Here is a 25182-nt window from a genome sequence, read left to right on the forward strand (position 1 = left end):
AGAGAGAGAGAGAGAGAGAGAGAGAGAGAGAGAGAAAAGAAGACAGCGAAACAATGCAAAGTATTGAATAAACCAAATGATTATAGTGTTTACCGTAGCGCTTTAGGGCATTGGCGCTTTTTATATATAGAAAATTCAATTATTGCTTTACACCATACTTGATATTATGGTTTATTAAACAAAAATGCATAACGTCATGGTATTAAAATAAGAAAGCCAGACAAGAACGACTTCTACTTCAAGGTTCAACTACTTTGAAAACTCAGTAATTATATATAATACTATAACTACACCTAGAGCAGAACTATAACTTTTCAGTAAGGCATCTTCAATTTTCATATCAAATGGCAGAAACAACCATAAATCCTGGGATTAAGAGGTAATTTTATCCTCAATTGCTCTAATCTTTCCATTTCACATATAGAAGTGAGTTTATATGCAGATATCCTGCTTATTAATTTTTTTTTTCTTTTTTTAAATTTCTTACCCAAGGATTGCAGTTGTAACCGGAGCCAATAAAGGGATCGGATTTGAGATATGTAGACAATTAGCTTCAAATGGGATCAGGGTGGTTTTAACTGCTAGAGATGTGAAGAGGGGCAATGAAGCAATTGAAAAACTCAAGGCTGCAGGATGCTCTGATGTGGTTTTTCATCAACTAGATGTGATGGACCCAACTACCATTTCTTCTTTGGCAGATTTCATCAAAACCCACTTGGGGAAGCTTGACATATTGGTAATGCAACTTCTACATGTTATATTTGAGAGGGTAGATCTTTGCTTTGCTTCTTATTATGTTGCAAAGAATCTCTAGGATTTCTGAGGAATCATATATAGGTTTTGAATTTAAAAACATACATGCTTGTATTGGTTGATTTGTGCATGGGTCATCAGAATTCTTTATATAAAAATAAATAAATAATTTTTCTTGTAATGACCAGTTTGTGTAGTTCTAAACAAAGATGAATCGTCTAGTATTCTTTCTCCTCCCCACCCTTTTGTAATTAGGTTGTGTTGATAAACGAAAGTCATTTATTAATTGATGAGATCTTGTTCTTTTTGGTAGCTCTAACATTGCTATTATTTCAAAATTGCAGGTAAATAATGCCGGGATTAGTGGATCCATACGCAACCCGGAGGATCGAAGAAAAGTTAGCATTGATCAAGTGAGTCTTTCAAGTCTCAAAGTCAGGGGTGTGCATAGGTCGAGTTAAGGGGTTTTTTCAACTAAACTTATCATGATGTGTTAAAAAAAAAATTCAACCTAATCTAACCTATCACAAGATCCAAACCTAACCTATCACGGGGTCCAATCCAACCCACGTGGATTGGGTTGAACCCATGGATTTGACAATTTTTTTTAATTATTATTATTCAAGGGCTTGACTTGTCAAAATTTATGTGTGTGTGTGTGTGTGTGTGTGTGTCTCTCTCTCTCTCTCTCTCTCTCTCTCTCTCTCTCTCTCTATATATATATATAATATTTTTTAACTTTTTTTTAACCCCCTAAAAAAACATTTGATCACCCTAACCCTAAAGTTTATTTAAACCCAATTAAAATAAATTTGAATATAATCATCTTAATACTACTTTCACAATATTTTACAATAAATGTTATATGACAAGTTGTAACTGGTTTTTATTTGGACCTACAACTAATATAACTTTTTACCTACCATTAATAACTTGCCACCTAGATTATGTTATAAAATTTTTGTGAAAGTATTGTGTATTGAATTTTATTTAAAAAAAAATGTTTCAAATTTTTGCTCATTAGTTAAAAAAATAATAATAAATAAAACTTCTCTTCAAGACTTTGGCTTACTTCATTGTTGACAGCAAAATGAAGTTGTTTTTCCCTGCATTTTTTTTCTTCATTAGCAAAAAATTACACTAGTGGTACAACTAATATATCTATATCTACATATGTGTTTCTTTCCCATTATCCTCATCCGTCTTTCTCTCTTCTATATTTTCTTAGTTTTTTTTCTTTATTTGATTAAATAGTTTGATAAATTCTCTATAGATTTTCAAGTCCAAGAAGTCTTTTGGTCCTTGCTCAAATTCTAAGAGAGTGACCACATGTATGATAATACATATAAATATAATAAGTTATTATTAATTTGAAAAAAAAAGTGATTAATTATTTAATTATATTTGTTATCTTATTGATATTAGAACTATTAGTAACTTTTTTAGACTATTGTACAATATAGTTGTATTGTATATTGAATTGTATTTAGAATACTATTTTAGATTATTGTATATAATATGGAAGTTGTATATATAGAAAAAAAAATCATTTTATTTTTTACTTATCCCCCATGACAAATTTCTAGCTCTGTCATTGCTAACCCCCCTAGAAAAAAAAAATCTTATAGTTTCCATTGTTATTATTAAATTGAGCATTAAAACAATCCCACCACAAATAAGAGCAAATTTATAACCAAATAATATTGAAAATAACATTAAACAAACACAAATTGTACAAGGAGAACTTAGAATTTGAGTTTTATTTATGAAGAGGGAAAAAAAATAAAATAACAAAATTGTATAATATATTTTTAAATATATATTAATTATAGGCAGGTTGGATCGAGTTAGGTAGATTTATGAATCTTACGATCCAAACCCAACCCAAATCACTATAAAAATAAATCTCACAACCCAACCCAACATAGTGGGTTGGGTTGGATTGGATAAGGTCAGTTTTGGTGGATTGGCTGCACACCCCTACTCAATGTTATGTCATTGCTTTTGTTGATCGATGTTGTTTTAGATCAAATTTTTTGAAAAATTCGGACAGTAAAATTGTTGAGATTACTGTGGCAAATTTTGAAGTTTTTTTTCTTTATAAGTATTTTTATTTATCATTAAGTTCTTTTTTGTTTGAGGGTATATCATAGTAGGGATGTCTACGAGTCGGGTGAATAGGGTTTGAGGTTAACTCGTTACTCAAACCATTCAGGTCGAGTGGAAGAAGTGAAGACTTGCGGCTAATTGCCAACAACCATGAGTTGAGTTGGATCGGGCTCTAGTGGACAGTTTGTCGGTTTGATTGAAATTGATGGAGTGATGGTGGGCGGAGGAAGGTAGATCTTCGCCCAATCTAAGCAAAGGAGAGAAAAGTTAGGTTGGATTTGGGCGGATCTCAGCCAAACATTGCCGAGTCTAAGTGAAACTTTGTCGATCATATCTAAGAGAAACATCGTTAGATTTGAGAAAATCTACACCAAACATCACCAAATCTGAGCAAATCTAAGTTAAACTTCACCGAATTTGAGTCTAAGTGGAGAAGGCCAAAATACGGCTAGATCTAAGTGGCGAAGGGCCTAATAGTTGCTGGATCTAGATAGATATGAGGGTTGCTTGAAGTGTTTTTTGGTTGGGTCGGGTGGCTTGGTTTTTTGTGGAAGACACTTGCCACTTAACTGGCTGGAGTTTGGTGTGACCTGCTGTTGACTGACGAAAGGATCGGATCGGGCCACCAACGGTCGGTCCTGTTGGGTGGTCGGGTTGCTTGGACAAACCTACTAGTATGATGTGAATCATATGATCACTCATTATAACCATAAAATAACATTATTTTGTCATCACATGTAGTCTTATACAGTTGTAGATTCCATGTGTTGTTAGAGAAAACAATACATATCCTTTATACACAACACGCTTTCTCTCAAATTGAAGGCATATCCCAAATTTTTGTGTGTAAATACTTAAATTTCATTAATGATGCGAAAAAGCAATTACATCATGAATAAGAGTTTGCTCTATGAAGCAAGGATTCTCTTTAATCCATGTACAAAAATCAACAATGCCTAGAGCACGTTTTGCTAGTATATGGGCAGGTCTATTCCCTTGTCTATGTACATGAAAGAATTCAACTTGGCGAAAGTCCTTGCATAATGTGTGCATGCCTAAAATAACTGGTTCTGCCCGCCCCGGGGGGGGGGGGGGGGGTGTGGGTGGTGTCTCACCTTCCAGTATAAATTCTTGAATTCCGATGTCCCTCGCAAATAAGATTCCGGCCTCAAAAGCTTTTGCTTTTGCCTCCACAGCGCCCAATGGTGCAGCGATCTTCTTGCTTAGAGCTGCCTCCACCTTTCCTTCCTCATCGCGGATAATCACACCAATGCCCACTGTCCCTTGTGCTGAAAATACAGCCCCATCAACATTAACTTTGAAGAGAGGTGCCGGTGGTGGTGTCCAAAAGCTACTCAATTCTACCGTTTGTGCTGCTATGCATGGTGCCTCATATGCAGTGGTGTATTCTGCCAAGTACGTGTCTGCCCAGTTGATTATTTCATGCCCTATTTTCCGCTTACCTCCATTCCTCACCTCATTCCGATTACACCACAAAGCCCAGGCTATCGTGACAAACCTTGGTTATTTTTGCTTCCTCCGCCCTCTCAGTCATTAGCAGATGCCAGAATAAGTCATGGAAGGACTCACACCTATCTCCACCAAACGGCACCACAATCTTTGAGTACGTCCACATTTCTCTGGCTTTTTGACACTACCAGAGCACAAGACCTGTCATCACCACTTCCAGCCTGCACTCATCGCAAACACCATCTTGCAAAACCTTGCATTTCATAAGATTTTCCTTTGTGGGTAAAACCTCCCTACATGTTCTCCACGCAAAGTGCCTCAACTTATATGGAACGGGAAGACTCCAGATTTTTCTCCAGGAGTGCCGCACCTGATTGTTATCTACATTACTACCATTGTTCTCGAGTTTGATGAGTTTCACAGCAAGGGAGTAAGCACTTTGCACATTAAAGAGGCTGTTTGGAGAAACTGCCCAGATTTGCTTGTCCCTTAAGAGCCGAGAACTTAATGGTAGGCTCTTAATCACCTCTGCCTCATGTGGATAAAACAGAGCATCGATGATCGTCGAATTCCAACTTGCAGTCTCGGGTTTGATCAGTTCGCATACCCATGTGTCAGAATGCAAGAATTATTTGGGTTAGCAGACTCTTTGCGTGGAGGCAATGGGTAGCCATTTGTCTTCCCATATCTTTATGTCTATGCCATTACCCTTTCTCCACCTCATACCTTCTCGCACCAGTGATTGAGCAGCCAAAATATTGCGCCAAGTGAAAGAAGGGTTGTTACTGATGGTGGCATGGAGGAAGTCACAACTCGGGAAAAACCTAGCCTTGAGAACTTGGGAGACAAGAGAGTTATGCTCAGTTTGGAGTTTCCATCCTTGTTTTGCAAGAAAAGCCAGGTTGAATTGCTATATCTCCTTAATACCCAAACCACCACAAGACTTTGGTTCGCAAAGCTTATCCTAATTTATCCATGCTATTTTCTTCTCATCATTTTTTTGACCCCACCAGATATTTCGGATCATGCTTGTCAAATCATCACAAAGAGCGTTGGGTAATTTAAAACAGCTTATTGTGTATTTTGGGATAGCTTATGCCACTGCCTTTGATTAGTACTTCCTTCCCTGCTTTAGATAACATTTTTTCTTTCCACGCCGCTAGCTTCTTCCCAAGTTTCTCTTTAATGCTTTTGAAGGTATTTTGTTTTTTTTTTTTTTTTCCCCTCCTTACTAGTGATGGTAAGCCAAGGTATTTTCCATGCTGTTTAATGACTTGTGCCCCAAATCTAGTCTTAATCTCCTCTTGGACATCACTTGGAGTGTTCTTGCTAAAAAACATTGCGGTTTTTGCCCAATTCAATTGTTGACCTGAAACTTGCTCATACACCCGTAGAACTCGTTGGAGTGAGTTACATTTTGTAAGAGAAGTTTTGCAGAAAATCAAACTGTCATCAGCAAAGAACAAGTGAGATAATTTAGGTCCTCCCCAGCATATAGCTATCCCCTCCATATGTCCATCTGCTACCGACTTTTTTATCAAAGCCAACAAACCTTCTGCACACAAGAGAAAAAGATAAGGTCATAAGGGGTCTCTTTGACAAATTCCCCTAGTTGTACAATACAGCCTTTTGGATTCCCATTGATCTTTATAGCATAGGTTATAGAAGTTACACACTGCATGATTAATTTTCTCCACTTTACATCAAAACCCAACTTCTCCATAATTTTATCTAAACATTCCCATTCCACCCTATCATAGACCTTACTTATATCAAGTTTAAGTGCCATCTCTCAAACCCTACCCCTTTTTTCTAGATTATATGGCGCATAGTTTCGAAAGAAACAATAACATTATTTGTGATCAGCCTACCATTTACAAAGGCACTTTGAGTATCACTAATAATAGCATGAATAATCTTTTTGAGTCTATTAGCTATGGTCTTAGATGCAATTTTATACACTACATTACACAAACTAATAGGTCTGAAATCAGTCACCAGTTTGGGGTCATTGACCTTGGCAATTAAAACAATGTGCGTTTCATTAAAATTGGGTGGAAAAACACCAGAGTTAAGGAAGTCAAGTAGCGTTTTAGTCACCACCTCACCACTTGTAGGCCAGAAGTGTTAGAAGAATAAAGGGGGCATACCATCCGGACCTAAGGCTTTCAAGGGGTGCATTTGTTTCAGTGCTTGCCCAACCTCCTTTGCTATAAAATCTCTAAGAAGCATAGGATTCATGGACGGGGACACTTTCATCTCAACTGCATCAAGGAGTTCACTGAAATTCGTCAGGTTACTTGTGGTGAAAAAGTTTTTGTAGTAATCCACCACAATCTCCTCAATCTTATGCTCCTCCTTATGCCACACAGCATTTGAATTCAGCAATCCTTCAATAAGGTTTTTCTTGCACCTTGCCGAGGCTTTTGTATGAAAAAGCCTCATGTTTTTGTCTCCCTCTTGAAACCAAATGAGTCCGGATTGTTGGCACCACATAGCATCCTCCTTCTCAAGCCAGTAGTTTAACTCCACCCTTGTATCTCGCATGAGTTGTGCAATTTTTGGCGTTGAGGGTTGAAGTTCAATCCACTCAAGCCACTTATATAAGTAAGCAATCTTCTTACCTACATGACCAAATGATGTTTTGTTCCACCTCTCCAACCTGGCTCGGAAGTCTCAATACATTTACCAAGTACGTATTTTGATCCCAAAGATAATCCCTCCTCCCATGTTGAACTACACCTTCGCATCGTTGATCCTTTAACCACATGGACTTGAATCTAAACATTTTCTTTGTCTTCCTTTTCTGAAATTTTTGCACCATTCGGAAAGCCAATGGGGAATGGTCAGAAGTTGAGGAAGTTAGGTGAAACAATTTGGCTGTTGGGAAAAGAGCCAACCATTCCGTTGTTGCTAAGGCCCTATCAAGCCTTTCCCGAATTTGTGAGCCATCGGATTTCTAGTATAGCCATGTGATCGTGGACCAATGTTGCCAACATCTCGGAGACCACAAAAATTTATAGTGTCGATGAAGTTTTGCATTTGCTGCCTCGGCCTTGTACTCTCTCCCTTCTTTTTAGATTGTTGGGAAATTTAGATCCTGGTTAATAGAAATAACAAGTTTTAAACCCAAGTTGTTAATTAGATTTATTATGAATAAAATTTGTTAAAACAAACATCAATATCATGTCAAAACTAAGTGCAGCGGAAAAATAAATAAGACAAGATATGATGACCCAAGAAAACCAATCAATTTCACAGTAAAAAACCTAGGGGGAAACCTTCCTGGAAAGCAATCCACTATAGTAAAGAGAAGTTTCAGATCTAGTACAAAACCTTTGTCCCTAGACTCTACAATCCCCGTAGATGAACTCACAGCGAAAACCTTCTACCGCTTCAGAACCTCTGAACTCTTCAATATATGAACGCCACTCTTTGATGCACGAATCCCAGTACGTGCCTAACCAATTACGCGGATCCTAGTACGCCACTTCAATCACCAACTAGAGAAGAAGATGTTGGTTGCAAAGTTCTTCACTTCATAAACAATGAAGATCAAGAAACACTTGGTTACAAAACCCTAAGACACAAGGACGCAGTAGCATCTTTTAGAGAGAATAAGGCTTCGGTCACCTTTTGCATATGTTCTCCTTGTATTCTCTTATGTGACGGCATTTAAAATAAGTCTTATATATGCCTAGGGTTGTGAGAAAAGAAACCTTACATAAATACAAAAGCCTGGCCCAAAAATCAGATCTGGAAATCTGAATTCCCATAATCTCGATAGATACCTTGATAGATTGTAGGTGTCGAGCCTCATTAAACCTCGGTAGATAGCTATCTGTCGAGCAGCTGTCGAGCCGTTATCCGCAGGTGTCCAGCTTTAGTAAACACATTTTCTTTACTTGTTTCTAGGTCCAATTTTCATGGCTTTAATACTAAACTTGAACAACATGTTCTTTGAAGTATTAAATACATCCTAGATCTACCCAAATACAAGTAAAGTGCGTTTTGTCAAAGGATTAGCCAACTACATAAAATATGTCCTTAACAAACCTGTCAACTCGTTAAAATCACCAATTACTAGTCAAGGTAAAGTTGATGTACCTTTCAAATGTTTCAACTTTGCCCATATTTCGGGCCTTTTGCTTATGTTTGGATTGCCATAAAATCTGATGAGATGCCACCACCCTACTCCAGCTTCACTCTCCACCACTGCATCAATATGTGTTTGAGAGAATGTTTGAACATTCATAGTAATGTCTTCCTTCCACAATAGAGTCAATCCACCACTCTTGTTATTACTCAACACTATGAAACCATGTTTAAGCTTGCACCTCTCTTGAACCTTTTTCATCTGATCTCTATTTGACTTTATCTCCATTAAGAAGACAATTGTGGGCTCTTCTTTTGTAATGAAATTTTCCAAGGATTCGTTTGTTTGAAGGTTTCCAAGCCCCTGACAGTTCTAGCTTATAAGCGTCATTGGACCCGACGAGGTTGTTCAACAACCTTTGCCAATCCTATGTGAGTTGCCATAATAATACTAAGTGTTTCTGCCTCCACCGCCAACCTCATTTTCTTACCTGAGCCATTAGCTTCATCAGTGTTGTGTAAGTTGCACTTTCTCTTTGGATCAATTGCCTGGGTTAGGTGCTCCCCCACATCAGCATGTACCCTATTCTACCTCTGTATTTTTCCTTGAGTGCCCCGTGGTAAAATTTTTAATAATTTTGCCCCTTCCGCGCCCCCTACTTGACCTAACACTGCCAACTGTCCCATTCGGCTTACCTTCCTTGCCAACTGTGAAATTTATATCAAGTTTGATTGTTGCATCAGTTACGGACTTGAATACTCCCTCCACATCCTTGGTCAAATCACTAATGTCCTTATTATTCGCCTTAACTGTAGGTGCATTCAATTCTAGGACGATTCTTTCCATCCCTGTTGAATTTTCTAGTTTGTCATTTTCTAGACCTAAAATAATCATTTCTGAATTAATAGCATCATTAATGCCCATCATAATTGTTTCGATAGCCTGAGATTGACTGTGCAAGCCACCGCCTTCGGTTTGGTCCACGCCCCTAGCTACGCCACCACTGTACTCCTCTGTTTCCATGTGTGTGGACGCTCGAATGTTTGTTGTTCCCATCATGTTTGTTGGTACTGAACCACCCCTCATTGTATCGGACTGACCCTGCAACTTCTCAGCATTGGTATGAGAACCTACCTTACGACTTCCTGCGTGATCAAAACCCTACACATCCATCACTGCCTTTCTCACTAGATTGTATTATGTTTAAAGTCACTTGCACAAGACAATAAGGCTGATGACAGAGCTGTTGAAGCTTGTGATAAAGCAGCTGGTAAACGACCTTTAGTATAGTTATAATAGGCAAAACTGCAAGTAGCATAAGTTAGCTAGAAAGAGTGGAGTCTGTACACGTGTCAATGATCTAAGAAGGGCTGAATTAGTTTGTTATTCCATTCCACATTATACAGAAGGAGTTAGGGCTTATATATTTGGGGATTGTATCAGATCATCAATGCAATAACAGAATTTCTCATTTCCTTTTGGAATCCTTTCTATTCTCTAAATTTCCTCTATTTCCTTCTTCATTTTCCATCTTTCCTTGCTTTACTTTTCATGGTATCAAAGCCACCATTAATGGCTTCTAGTCCGAGTTCCAGTTTTTCAACAGCTTCTTCAACTTCTTCAATCGCTACTACCACAAGTTCTTTGGTGAATCCATCGTTGCTTCTCTTGTCAAACATGTCAAGTATGATGACTGTAAAGCTTGACTTCACCAACTACATCGTCTAGAAACATCAGTCAGATTGTTATGATTCTTGAGGCCTATGCTATTATTGGTTTTCTTGAAGATTCATGTGTAGCTCCTGATTCTTTCTTGAAGGATAGCTTTGGAAATTTCACTAGAGAACCTAATCCAGAGTATATCAATTGGAGAAGTAGAGAGCAAGCTCTTTTCACCTTTATCAATTCAACGTTGTCTCCATCAGTTCTGGCTCTCATAGTTGGTCAGAGATTTGCGAAGGGAGTCTGGACTGTACTTGAAAAGAGGTTTACTTTAGTATCTCGTTCTCATGTTTTGAGTTTGAGAAATGAAGTACTGAGCATTAAGAAAAGTTCTGAAAGCATGGATAATTTCTTTCAAAGAATCAAAGAAGCTAGGGATAGACTAAGTTCTGTTGCTGTGTTTGTTGATGAGGAAGAACTTATACATTTAGTATTAGAAGCTTTACCAAATGAATATAGTGCATTTTGTTTTGCCATAAGGACCCGTAATGATGTAGTTACTATAGAGGAGTTGAATACATTGTTGAATGCAGAAGAGAGAGCTATTAAGAAGAAGTCTGAGACTAGGGATACAACTATGGCTATGCTTCTTAAAAGTGGTTTTAATCAAAATACCAATAGAGGAAGAGGTAGAAATGGAAATCAGAGGGGCCGTGGCAGAGGATTTAATAAAATTGGTCCTAATTTTGGGTTTAACCATGGTCAATCCTCTAGTCAGTCCTCTGGTAATGCAAATGGTATTCTTCAACTTCCTACTTTTCAGCACAAGAATGGTTCTAGTTTTCCCTATTTTCAGTCTCAAGGTTCATCTCAGTCTTCAAGACCTACTTGTCAAATTTGTGGCAAGAGTGGTCTCACTGCCTTGGATTGTTACCATCGCATGAATTTTTCCTATCAAGGCAGACATACTCCATCCAAGTTGGCATCTATGGTTGCTAGTTCTATGACAGTAACAGCCAACTCTGCTTCAACACATCCAACAAGCTGGCTTACTGATACAGGGTGTTCTGACCATGTCACCCCTGACCTTTCTGAGCTCTCTCTAAATTCACAAGCTACCAATGGTCATGAATCTGTTACTGTTGGAAATGGGCAAGAGTTGTCTGTGTCTCATGTTGGTAATGGTAAGCTTCAAATCCCTTCTCATTGTTTTCGTTTAGACAATATTCTTAGGGTTCCTGATTTGGCTTCCAATCTTTTATCTATTCACAAACTATGTTTAAAAAACAATGCCTTTTGCTATTTTGATGCCCATTAGTTCTTAATTGTGGATTTGGCTACGGGGAAGGTTCTTTATCGAGGCCTGAGTAAGGATGGTGTTTATCCAATTCCATTCCCATCACAATCCTTTACTGATTCAGCCTTTCCTTCATCTCTTGCTTTTAAGTCATCTGTCCATACTCCTATTTCTAATGAGGCTATGTTATGGCATCAAAGACTTGGTCACCCTTGCTTCAAGCTTCTTCATTCTGCTTTATCTTCTCTCAATAATAATGTTGCAATTTTTATCCATGGTGACATTTGTTCTCAATGTAAGTCTTGTATAAGTGCTAAAATGCACAAACTTCCATTTCCACAGCATGTTAAGTCTAGTTCTTGTCCTTTACAACTTGTGCACAGTGATGTTTGGGGCTCTGCTCCTATTCCTTCTGTTCTTGGATATAAATACTATGTCATTTTTGTTGATGATTTTAGTAGATTTACTTGGTTGTTTCTTCTTAAACAAAAGTCTGAGGTGTTTACTGTTTTCTTGCATTTTAAAACTCTTGTGGAAAATCAATTTGGGGTTAAAATCAAAACCCTTAGGACTGATGATGGTGTGAATATGTTAATCATTCCTTTAAATCTTTTTGCTTAGATCATGGCATCCACCATCAGCTTTCCTGTCCTTATACTCCTCAGCAAAATGGTGTTGCTGAAAGGAAGCATAAGCACATAGTTGAAAGTGGTTTGTCCATGTTGTATCAGTTCGACCTTCCCTCTTCCTACTGGTGTTATGCCTTTAGCACTGCCATTTATCTGTTAAATAGACTTCCTTCTTCTGTTTTAGACTTTAAGTCTCCCTGGGAACTATTATTTCACTCTCCTCCTTCTTTAACTACTCTCAAAACCTTTGGTTGTGCTTGCTTTCCACTTCTGAAACCTTATACTGCCCATAAGCTTCAGCCTAAGTCTTCCAAATGTATTTTCTTAGGGTACCCTCCATTATCCAAGGGGTATATCTACTTTGATCCTCACACTCAAAAGGTCTATATCACTCCACATGTCCTTTTCCATGAGTCTGACTTTCCTATTCTCCCTACATCTTCTTTTGATTCTTCTGTCCAAATCTCTAAAGTCAAGCCTTCTTTGGACCTTTGGATTTCTACTCTATTACCCAGTTCTTCCTTGTCTGCTATTTTTTATGCTTTTCCTTCTGTCCTGTCATATTTTTCTATGCTTGATGAGGTCTGTCCTGTCCCTACTACCCCTATTGATGTACTTTACCTATTGCACCTAATATTGTTACCTTACAACCTTCTCCTATTGTGTCTTCCTCAGGTCCTGTTGAGTCTTCTTCTTCTGTTGTTTCAAATTCTATCCCATCTGCTCCTTCCTTTCCCAATACTCATCCCATGTTTACCAGATCTAAACATGGCATATTCAAGCCCAAAGCTTATGCTATTGTGAGAAATTATGTTCAAGAGGAACCTCCTAATTTCACATTGCTTCTAGATTTCCACATTGGATTGAGGCTATGGATTCTAAATACAATTCACTTTTGAAGCAGAATACTTGGTCCTTAGTCCCTCTTCCTTCTGATAAGAATGTGATTTAGTGTAAGTGGGTGTACAAGATTAAAAAAGGTAGTGATGGTTCCATTGCTAGGTATAAAGCAAGGTTGGTTGCTAAGGGATTTTTGCAACAATATGGCTTGGACTATGAAGAAACCTTTAGTCCAGTTGTTATGCCTGCTACTGTCAAGATTGTCTTAGCCTTGGTTGTTCAACACAATTGGTCCTTGAAGCAGCTGAATGTGTCTAATGCCTTTCTATATGGTGTCCTTCAAGAAGAGGTTTTCATGTCTCAGCCTCAAGCTTATGTGGATCCTGTTCATCCTGACTATGTATGCAAGCTTCATAAAGCCATTTATGGTCTTAAACAGGCTCTTAGGGCCTGATTTGATAGCTTTACCTTTGAGCTTTTTCATCTTGGTTTCCATTCCTCCTCTATAGACTCTAATTTGTTTATCTTGCATCATGATACTTTTGTGGTTTACTTGCTTCTATATGTGGATGATATTATTATCATTGGGAATAGTCTTCCTTTCATTGATCATCTAGTTTCAAGGCTTGCCACTGTTTTTGACTTGAAGGATCTCGGTCCTCTTGCTTATTTCCTTGGCCTTCAGATTGAATCTACTTCTCAAGAGTTGTTTGTGCATCAATCCAAGTATGCCTTGGATTTACTGACTAAGTTTAATATGTTGGATTGCAAGCCTTGTGCTACTCCCTACTCTCCCACAGTTCATGTCAACTCTCAGTCCAGCCCTTTGCTTCTTGATCCTACAGTCTTTAGAAGCATCATTGGTGGGTTGCAATACTTGACTTTCACTAGACCTGATTTGGCCTTCTCTATTCAGCAAGTGTGCCAATTTATGAGCAAGTATACTCAACATCACCTTGTGGCAGCCAAGAGGATTCTTAGATATCTCAAGGGTACTTTACATCATGGTATTCATTTTCAGCCTCAGCTTATTGTGATGCTGATTGGGCTGGTGATCCCCTCAATAGGAAGTCCATTACTGGTATGGTGGTATTTTTGGGTAGCTCTCCTATTACTTGGTCTGATAAGAAGCAACTGACTATGGATAGGTCCTTTACTGATGCTAAATATAGGGCTTTAGCTACTACTACTGCTGAGGTGAGTTGGCTTAGGATGATTCTTAAAGATTTGGGTGTTTTCTTGTCCCTGCGTCCTATGCTTTGGTGTGATAATAAGTCTGCTTTAGCTTTGGCCTCCAATCCCATCTTTCATGCTTGTACCAAGCATATTGAGGTGGATTACACTACAAGAAATTTGGTCTTTAGCGACGACATATAGTCATCGCTAATGCTTTAAATATCGTCGCTAATTATATTGGCGGTGAAAAATGTCGTCGCTAATTTTCGTTAAACAAAAGTGGTAACAAAAAAGTTTTTTAATGACGATATTAATGTCGTCGCAAATACAATACTATTAACGACGACAAAGTCGTCGCTAATAGTGACAATTGTCGTCATAAATAACTTGAGACCCCAAGACAAAATGTCGTCGCTACTAGCTCATTAGTAGTGACGAATGTTTTTGTCATCGCTAGTAGATTATTATTAATAATGACATTTTTGTTGTCGCTAATATGTCATTACTAGCGAAGATGGTTGCTGTCGTCACAAATAATAATATATCAATGACCACAAACATGTCATCACTAAAAATTGCATATTAGCGATGATATTGTTTGTCGTCATTAATGATATGATAAAATATTAACGACGACAATGTCATCGCTAATAACATTTTACATTTTTTTGTATTTTTCTATAAAATTTACATTTTGAATTTTACATGGATACCCGATGGAAAATAATAAACCACAATCCCACACATCACAAATTTTCAATCACAAATACACATATAAGCATAATAACTGCTCAATCAATAACTACTAATAAGGAAAAAAAAATACCTAAGTTGAATATCATATAACATAATTTAAGTTTCAATCTATTCTCTCAAATACTAATCAAATAATAACATATTCATCATGAAGATATGTTGCCAAGCTAAAACTTGTTGTAATGAAATATATCTCCCCTCGACATCATCTATAAAACTGTAATCCAAGGCATGTGACTTTTTAACCTGCAACAAAGAGTATAAACCAATGTAAAGGTCAACTAAAATAGATGACAAAAATACTTACTATATAGTTTTAACATTCAAGTAAAATTTTAACATTTATATTTTTCAAAAATACCATAGATATGGATATAAGTTAGTAAACTTCTTGTTTTATAGATGCTTATAAGTTAGTAAGTAGCAAATTATGTATTAATTATTATAAAAAAGTAGCTAGTGTAGCATGAAATGAAAATAGTGGGACAAAACAATGGGACAAGACTAGCGCAAAATCTAAACCTTTACTTATTTTATTATCTCCATACATATAACTCAAGCATAATTATACAATCATTAACATTTTCATCACTTGCACTTCACTAATTAAGTTGGAAGGCTCACACAAATATTTTGGGAGTTATAAATTCATGGATAGGTGAATCAAGACGAATTGATGAACACGGAAAGAGAATTGAAAATTTAGATGAAACATAAATAAGTTTTTCTATGAAAAAAATTGTAAAATTGTCTTTTCCAAAACTTTTTTTTGTTGATAAATTGTCTTTTCCAAACCTACATTGTAAACATGATTGGTGAATTCAATGAATTATAGAATCATGACATGTTTTCGTTCAATTTCAATTATCTATGTTGAATTCATTCACAATGAGAACTTAATTAAGTGTTTTTTTTTAAGACAAAGGTAGAAATAAGCTGTAGAGTACAAAATTCCTTAAAAGATAGAAGACAAAGAAATGAGATGTTTGTGTTTCCATGGTTACCCTGACAAAACAACTTTGCAACTACATAAAGAAACTATATAGCTAAGGACCAGAAAATACAATCCAACTCAAAAAGTTAGGACTAACCATCACTGCAAATCAGATATTCAAATAATAATTTGATAAGTCAATCATTCAAAATAGTATTATAATATCATTCATTTTTCAGTCCAGCCCCATGAGCCCTGTTTCAACTTCTTGAGTTTGGATGAGACATGATGTGGATACTTATTTTCTGAAGTGCACGAAGTATCATGTTTACTACATGGTAAGACATACATGAAAGACAATTTTAAAATTTTAAGAATTCATACAAAGAGGGAAAAGAATCATGAAGTTAAAAATAAAAAAATAAAAAGAAAAGAAAAAAGAAGAAGAGATAATGTAAATTAATTCACCCCGTTATTATTTTTGTCTTATGTTTTAATATTTTTCTCCATATGTGACATTTATTAATCAATACTCAAATAAGTAATAACAACACATAAGAAGAAAACATGTAGTTGTGATGATCTAAATTCTAGAATGTAGCCTAGCTAGCCAAGGTATTGATATTATAAAAAAAATCTTTGTGTTGTTCATTTAAAAATAAAACATACATATTTGTAGGAACATAAAATGGTTTTTATTTTATAACTTAGTTATTTCGTCTCAATAAAATAAAATAAAAAATCTAATTTTTTCTTCTACTCCCCCTAAAACAAAAAGACAATAACCTACTTGGGAGAAACTTTCGTTTTACTAGTAAAAAAAAGAAAATAGTAATATTAAAAGTCTCACGATCCAAAAAAATCAATCTAACAAAAAAAAGGTATGTGACCACATTCTTAGTAAATAAAAAAAAAAAAATTTTAAAAAGAGCATCCATATAGAATCTAGTGCTACTGCTATACAAACAAAAGTACCTTCTTTGAGGGTTTGACAACAATAATCTTACAAACTAAGATTAAATAATCATTTTAAAAAAAAAAGGCTAAACTAAGATTAAATAAATTAATTAGACAAGCAAGGCCACCATTGCCAAATCTTAATGCCAGTGGTTGAGCCAGGAATTTATCTTTGAGGAGGCCAAACAAAAAATAATTTTTTTTCTTTATATATATCAATTATGTTCCTATTTTGTATTATAGTTTCAAATGGTAATGTAAATGTAATTCAATATATAAGTTAAATATTTTATAATTCAATGTGTGCTAAAAATATGTATTTATTAAATTAAACAATCAAGAGAAGACAAATTTGAGAAAAAGAATGAGTCAATAGTTTTTAATCTGCCTATTGACCTAAATTTTCAAAATAAATTAGACAAACAGTCACTCAAATTTCAATAAGAATCTAATAAGAAACCATCCATTTGCAATACAAAAAGAAAAATGTTGGAACTATATAAAATGACATAATTTTGTGCTATAATTTGCTACGTGGTGAGTTGTGATTGGTAAAAGAGTGTCTATGAGTCATGTGAGAATACACCTTAACCAACCACAACTCACTACATAATAAATTACGGCATAAAATTGTGTAATATTTAATAGTCCTAGCACAATTCATACAAAAATCTAAATATAGTACTAGAATATTTTAATAATAAATAAATATATGAGAAGAAAAGTCAAATAAAGTAAAAGATGAGAAGAAAACGTACCTGGAAACTTTACGCCAGTAGACTTGCTTTGCTTTTAACCATACACTTGTGGAGCATTGGAGCCTTGGAGGTAATAATATATCTATTTGGACGGTTGGATCAAATAACGCAAGAAGTAAAGAAGTAAAGAAAAGAAAAACACAAGGACAAAGGTGTCAGGTACGGCTCAAGCTTTTTTAGATGATTTTTGTTTTTATTTTCTCATTTTAACTTTATGAAAGAATAAACAAAATATAAAGAGAGCAATTGAGAGAGAAAAAAAAAAAAACCTGGCCAGTGGCAGAGGAGGGATGACCAGTGGCAAACTTGCAGTGGGCTGGCAATGGGTCTGTAACTCTGTTTTGTGAATAGGTTCAACCGTTTAGCAAGAGAGAGCGTGTTAGTGATAGGTACGAGACTGAGAAAGAAATGGGATCATGGGATTTCAATTCAATTTATAGAATTCAATTTATAGACTACCGCAATTGCAATATTGGAGCGGGAAACTCTCCCTCCAATACTGAAAAGAGACTCTTTTTAAAAAAAATGAAGAGGGACTTTTTTTATTTATTTATTTTAATGATCAATTTTTTTTATTAAAAAAATGTTACGTCTATAATATTTTTACAATAAATTATAAGTGGTTAATTGTTATCGTTCAAATTTGAACCTAATACTAAGATTACTTTTTTTCGCTCTAACAATAACAACCAATAACAGCTTGTCACTTAGGATTTGTTGTAAAAATGTTGTGAAAATATTGTGGACATATCATTTCTCTAAAAAAAATATTAGTTTTCTTTTATCACTTAAAGATAGATATGGGGTTCGGGTTGAGGATTTTTTTCAATCTGACCCATTATGGTTGGATTAAAAAAAAAATGCAACCTAACTCAATCCATCACAGGGGTCCAACCCCACCCACCTGGATCAAGTTGGACAATTTTTTTTTTTTTTTTTTTTTAGCACTAATCACTAGAATGGCCAAAATATCCCTAAACCTAAAAATTTACTAAAATAACTCCAAAATCTTTAAAATGACCAAAATATCTCCAAAACCTTTTAAATGAGTAAAAATACCATAAAACCTCTAAAATAGCAAAAAATACGTTGAAACCTCTAAATGATCAAAATATACCCGAAAACCATTTGAATGACCATAATACCCTCAAAACTTATAAAATAACAAAAATACCTAGAAACCTCTAAAATGACCAAAAATACAAGTATTGGTGTTGGTGAAATTTGAGACCAATTAGATTGTCAGATTGAGAAAACATAGCTATACAAATACACAACACATGTCCATCATGCGCCACACTTAGATTTGAAATCTAACCGTTGGATTTGAAGAGTGTAATGAAAAGTTAATTGTGGTAAATTATGGTCACAATTAGACGGTTGGATTTAGAGAAAGGCGCGGTCAAAGTTTACTTAAAGTTGATCAAACCTGGTCAAACTTAATAGATAGTCCTGAGACAACTAGACTTAATGAAATTCATATTCAAACCATGATAATTGGTATTGAAGAGTATGGTGACGTATTGGTGTTGGTGAAATTTGAGACCAATTAGATGGTCAAATTGAGAGAATATAGCCATACAAGTACACAACACATGTCCATCACGCACCATACTTAGATTTAAAATCTCACCGTTAGATTTGAAGAGTGTAATGAAAGGTTAATTGTGTTAAATTATTGTCACAATCAAACAGTTGGATTTAGAGAAAAGCGCGGTCAAAGTTTACTTAAAGTTGGTCAAATCTAGTCAAACTTAATAGATAGTCTAAAGAGCACTGGACTTTGTGAAATTCATATTTAAACCTTGATAATTGGTATTGAAGAGTATGGTGACATATTGGTGTTGGTGAAATTTGAAACCAATTGAATGGTCAAATTGAGAAGACATAGCCATACAGGTACGTAACACATGTCCATCACGCACCATTCTTAGATTTGAGATCTAACCGTTGGATTTGAAGAGTGTAATGAAAGGTTAATTGTGGTAAATTATGGTCACAATCAGATGGTTGGATTTAGAGAAAGGCGCGGTCAAAGTTTACTTAAAGTTGGTCTAACCAGATCAAACTTAATAGATAGTCCGGAGACCATTGGACTTAGTGAAATTCATATTCAAACCTTGGTAATTGGTATTGAAGAGTATGGTGACGTATTGGTGTTTGTGACATTTGAGACCAATTGAATGGTAAGATTGAGAAAACATAGTCATACGTGTACACAACCCATTTCCATCACGCGCCACACTTAGATTTGAAATCTAACCGTTGAATTTGAAGAGTGTAATGAAAAGTTAATTGTGGTAAATTATGGTCACAATCAACGGTTGGATTTAGAGAAAGGCGCGGTCAAAGTTTACTTAAAGTTGGTCAAATCTAGTCAAACTTAATAGATAGTTCCGAGACCACTCGACTTAGTGAAAATTTATATTCAAACATTGATCATTGATATTGAAGAGTACGATGATGTATTAGTATTGGTGAAATTTGAGACCAATTGGATGGTCAAATTGAGAGAAAATAGCCATACAAGTACACAATACATGTCCATCACGCGCCATACTTAGATTTGAAATCTAACCGTTAGATTTGAAGAGTGTAATGAAATATTAATTTTGGTAAATTATGGTCACAATCAAACTGTTGGATTTAGAGAAAGCGCCTCAAAGTTTACTTAAAGTTGGTCAAATCTAGTCAAACTTAATAGATAGTCCAAAGAGCACTGCACTTTGTGAAATTCATATTCAAACATTGATAATTGGTACTGAAGAGTATGGTGACGTATTGGTGTTGGTGAAATTTGAAACCAATTGGATGGTCAAATTGAGAAGACATAGCCATACAGGTACGTAACACATGTCCATCACACACCATTCTTAAATTTGAAATCTAACCGTTGGATTTGAAGAGTGTAATGAAAGGTTAATTGTAGTAAATTATGGTCACAATCGACGGTTGGATTTATAGAAAGACGTGGTCATAGTTTACTTAAAGTTGGTCAAACCCTGGTCAAACTTAATATATGGTCCGATACCACTTGACTTAGTGAGTTTCATATTTAAACATTGATCATTGGTATTGAAGTGTAAGGTGATGTATTGGTATTGGAAAAATTTGAGGCCAATTGGATTGTCAAATTAAGAGAACATTGAAATTTGAGACCAATTGGATAGTCGGATAATTGAGATAACATAACCATACAGGTACACAACACATGTCCATCACGCGTCATACTTAGATTTGAAATCTAACTGTTGTATTTGAAGAGTGTAATGAAAAGTTAATTGTAGTAAATTATGGTCATAATAAGACGGTTGGATTTAGAAAAAGGCGCGGTCAAATTTATTATTTTGTCTCATATATCATGTATTATCATTTTTTATTTTAATCAATTTGAATATGTATGTTGTAAATATATTTTCATTTGATTTATTTAGTTACTTTTGGTAAATTTTAAATTCATGATTGAATTAGTTATTAATTGAATCTATTATGAATTTATAATGAATATACCTTTCATATATTTATAATGAATTTATTAGTTTGGTAAATATTGATTAATACCTTTCTTATGACACATGATACAGAAAAATCCAAAATTGATTCACGTTACGATTCGCATTTTGATAACTATCGGTATTAAGTCAGTATTTTGTGTAGAATCGACGAACTTTCTCAATTTTTGTTATTTTATCAATTTCGAGTTTCAAATGGGTAACATTATGATTTAGGAGTATTTCGAAGCAACAAGCGCTCCCTTGTCTCACTTTTTTCTTTTTTCTTTTTAACGCATTTGAGAGTTTTAAATTACTTTAGAAGTTTCAAGGTTATTTTGGTCATTATATAAGTTTGGGGGTATTTTGGTCATTTTGATGTGGTTAATGGAATTTTAATCATTTCATACATTTTAAAGGAATTTATGTCATTTTAAATATTTTAAGAGGCATTTGGAGGATTTGATAAAAAAAATTCACATTATATCAAAATTATTTTGGCCACGTATTAGTGACGACAATCTTTGTCTTCATTAAAAACTCCCTTATAGCGACTACCTAATTCGTTACTAATATATAATCCCGCTTCCCTCCAATAAATCCCACCACTTTTTGAGAGTGAAATTTTTTCCCTCCATTATATTTTGGTAGATATATTTGCATCGACATGTTGTGTCGTTGCTAAAAGGTGACTATTAGAGACGACAAATTATATCGTCGCTAATAGCCTTCTAATAGCGACGACCAATGTGTTGTCGCTGATAAATAAAGCGTATATATAATATATTTATTATATATTTTTGGCCATATATTTGCAACAAAACACAAGGTCGTCACTAAAGATGATTATTAGCAACGATAGATGTCGTTATTAAAATAAACCTTATTTTAGCGACATAAATGTCGTCGCTACAAAATTTATTATCGTTGCTAAAAGTTTCCCTCTATTTTCCAAAAGTAAATAAAATTCCCTCCATGGCGTTAGCGACGAATTATTAGTAACGATCTTAGTGTAGTCGCTACTATGCACTTATTAGTGATGACCATATATTATTGTCGCTAATGTGTGCCTAATAGGGACGACTTTTTGGTCGTCGCTAAAACATTGGTCGCAAAAGACCAAAATTCTTGTAGTGTTACCATTATATTCGTGAGAAAGCCCTTGCTAAGGAGTTGAAGCTTCACTTTATTTCTACGATCTTGATCAGCTAGTTGATATCTTTACCAAAGGTCTTCCTTCTCCTTGGTTTCTTGATCTTGCTTCCAAACTGATGGGTGTTCCTCTCTTCAATTTGAGGGGGGATGTAAAGGCACTTGCACAAGACAGTAATGCTGCTGACAGAGCTGCTGAAGCTTGTGATAAAGCAGCTGGTAAACGACCTGTAGTATAGTTATAATAGGCAAAACTGCAGGTAGCATAAGTTAGCTTAGAAAGAGTGGAGTCTGTACACGTGTCAATGATCTAAGAAGGGCTGAATTAGTTTGTTATTCCATTCCACATTATACGGAAGGAGTTAGGGCTTATATATTTGGGGATTGTATTAGATCATCAATGCAATAACAGAATTTCTCATTTCCTTTTGGAATCCTTTCTATTCTCTAAATTTTCTCTGTTTCCTTCTTCATTTTCCATCTTTCCTTGCTTTACTTTTCATTGTGGAGCCCTAATCCATAGGCCAAATTGTTGATCCTCCATTGTTAACATCCCTTTCCTACTGAGCCATAATACACAGTCCTTTTCATTATGAGATAAATGCCCACACCAATAGCAAATGTTGGGGAGACGTTTGTAGAGAAAGGAAACCCAACCCTTCTTTGACTGATCCCATGTTACCTTCCTTCCTTGGCATGACGGTTTTGCAATATCCATCGCCACCCTTACACGCTTAAAATTGCCTCCTCTCATCTCTGAGACGTCCTTAGGTTTAGTGACAGCACCTAAGCTTTCCCCTAAACTTAGCACCACCTCCTTAGTTAGAAAGGTGTATGGTATATTGTGCAACTGAACCCAAAAGGATGTTGTAGAGAAAATAAGATCTTGAGTTGGTGTTAAACCATCATATTTCTGTAGTGCAACTAGATGCCTATCAAAAGCCCATGGTTCTCCTTGCAATACCTTTTTAGCGTCAACCTCTAAATCAAAAGCTATTAGGAGCATGTTATTACCCGCATCACTAACCTCAAAACTACTTTTGGTACGCCATAGTGGTCGAAACGTTCTTGCCACTACCTTGATATTCAAAGAATGGCGTGTGAAGAATTTAGCTGCCAAAACTGTCGCTATTTTCTTCTTGTCACTAGATAGGTCAATATCAGTTTCTTCCACATCCGTTAGTGACATCTTCTTCCAACTTTGGGCAAGGGCCTCCATTCCTAGACCTAAACTGTATCCCAAAGCCCACAAGGAAATAACCCTAGCCTTACTAGTAACGTTGTTATGGTAAGGGACACCTACTACCCACTCACAGAGAGGGAGAACAGTATGCTACAGAGAGGAGAGGAGGGCAACCTACTCGCTAAGCTGAGAAATCATATCCCAAAATTTTGATGACTTGCAATATGAAGAATTTAATGTGGCTTGAGGCTGAGGTGGCAATAAAAAGAAAATCATAAAATAAAAGAAAAATAGAAATTAATCGAGTTTCATAAAGAAGAGTATTGTAACATCTTTTAATACCTTTGCATATAATGATACAGCTTTTAGGTCCTAATGCCATACCTCTAAAGGAAGTCATAAAGCAAACTTATCAAACAACCGAGGATTGTTTGAGAACAAACTACTATGGAGCCAAGCAAGTGAGCGAAGCACTTATTCCGCTTCTTCTATTATCCAATTCAGGAAGAATAGTAAATGTCTCCTCCGCCTTGGGACAATTAAAGGTACAGAATGTAAAACTCATCTTATTAAACCATTTATAATCAGCTATATTTGGTCGTGAATATTTCACGGCAATATAAAGTGCAAGATTATGGCTGCGACGATTGTGTTGGACCTGCACTAAACATTTGGTTCTAGGAGATTGCTTGAATTTATTTTTTTTTCAAGAAATTAAAATTTCAATTATGTTAATATTTCAGCTTATTTCAAATGAGAACGCAAAGAAAGAGCTCGGAGATATTGATGGCCTCACAGAAGAGAAAGTGGACAAGGTGGTGGAAGGATTTCTAGAAGATGTCAAGGAGAATTTGATTGAAACCAAAGATTGGCCTGTTAATATTTCTGCTTACATAGTCTCCAAGGCAGCTCTTAATGCATATACAAGGGTTCTAGCAAGGAAGTACCCCAAAATAGCAATCAACTCCGTGTGTCCAGGGTATACCAGCACAGACATGAACCACAACAGTGGAGTTTTAACTGTTGAAGAAGGTGCAAAAAGTCCTGTGATGTTGGCTTTGATGCCTGAAGGTGGGTCTTCTGGCCTCTTCTTTGATCGAATGGAAGTATCAACCTTTTGAATAAGAAATGATACTACCCAACGAGTACATAAGCATAGGGAAGAAACATGGAGAATAAAAATGTGTTATGGAAGCTTCTTTAAATCTTATAGTTGGTTTATTTCGATCTTGCTTTGATCAATAAAAGGTTTAGAAAGTTTTTTTATTCTACTTTATATTATGTGAAAGCTCTTTCAACGCTAGTTGTTAGAGCAACATTATACTTGTTGAAATTAAGAGTTTTTTGACTCATTTATACCGTTCGGATCTCTAATGAAAGAAAATTTAGGCTACTTTAAATTATTATATAAATATATATTATACATAGTGCAATTTTAAGTAATATTACACTACCTAATATTTTCTTAATGAATGAAAATTTTAACAAAATTCACCATTCGATTATGTTATCTTTTTATACTCTTCATGATTTCAAAATTTCAAGGTGGTCAAATATTAATAGCTGTGTCAGCAATCAACTGTTTAAATTCAAGTTTTTGTAATTTAAAATAATGTATAAAAGATGAATTTATTAATTGAATGGTAAATTATATTTGATTGGCATGAAAATTTGCATACATTTTAAGAATATATAGAACATGTAAACTAATATATAGTGAAATTTTTAATATATGAATTTAATAACAAGTTATTGGGTGTTGCAACATTGCTTAGAGTTATCCCATGTAGAATTTGAACACAACACACACACACACACACACACATATATATATATATATAGAGAGAGAGAGAGAGAGAGAGAGAGAGAGAGATCTTCAAAAAATATATATTCATTTTTCCATTCATTATTAGTTCAAA

General features: G+C 35.3%; 1 protein-coding gene across 1 annotated transcript; it reads left to right on the forward strand.

Annotated features, from left to right (window-relative positions):
- Positions 1 to 249: 249 nt before the first annotated feature.
- Positions 250 to 24615, forward strand: LOC142619855 ((+)-neomenthol dehydrogenase-like). The gene is made up of 5 exons (XM_075793192.1): positions 250 to 379; positions 493 to 736; positions 1098 to 1166; positions 23626 to 23808; positions 24007 to 24615. Exons 1-5 carry the CDS (start codon positions 345 to 347, stop codon positions 24382 to 24384), a joined length of 909 nt encoding a protein of 302 aa, XP_075649307.1. The 5' UTR covers positions 250 to 344; the 3' UTR covers positions 24385 to 24615.
- Positions 24616 to 25182: the final 567 nt, after the last annotated feature.

Source organism: Castanea sativa, chromosome 12 (assembly GCF_040712315.1).
Source record: "Castanea sativa cultivar Marrone di Chiusa Pesio chromosome 12, ASM4071231v1".
NCBI classification, from domain to species: domain Eukaryota; kingdom Viridiplantae; phylum Streptophyta; class Magnoliopsida; order Fagales; family Fagaceae; genus Castanea; species Castanea sativa.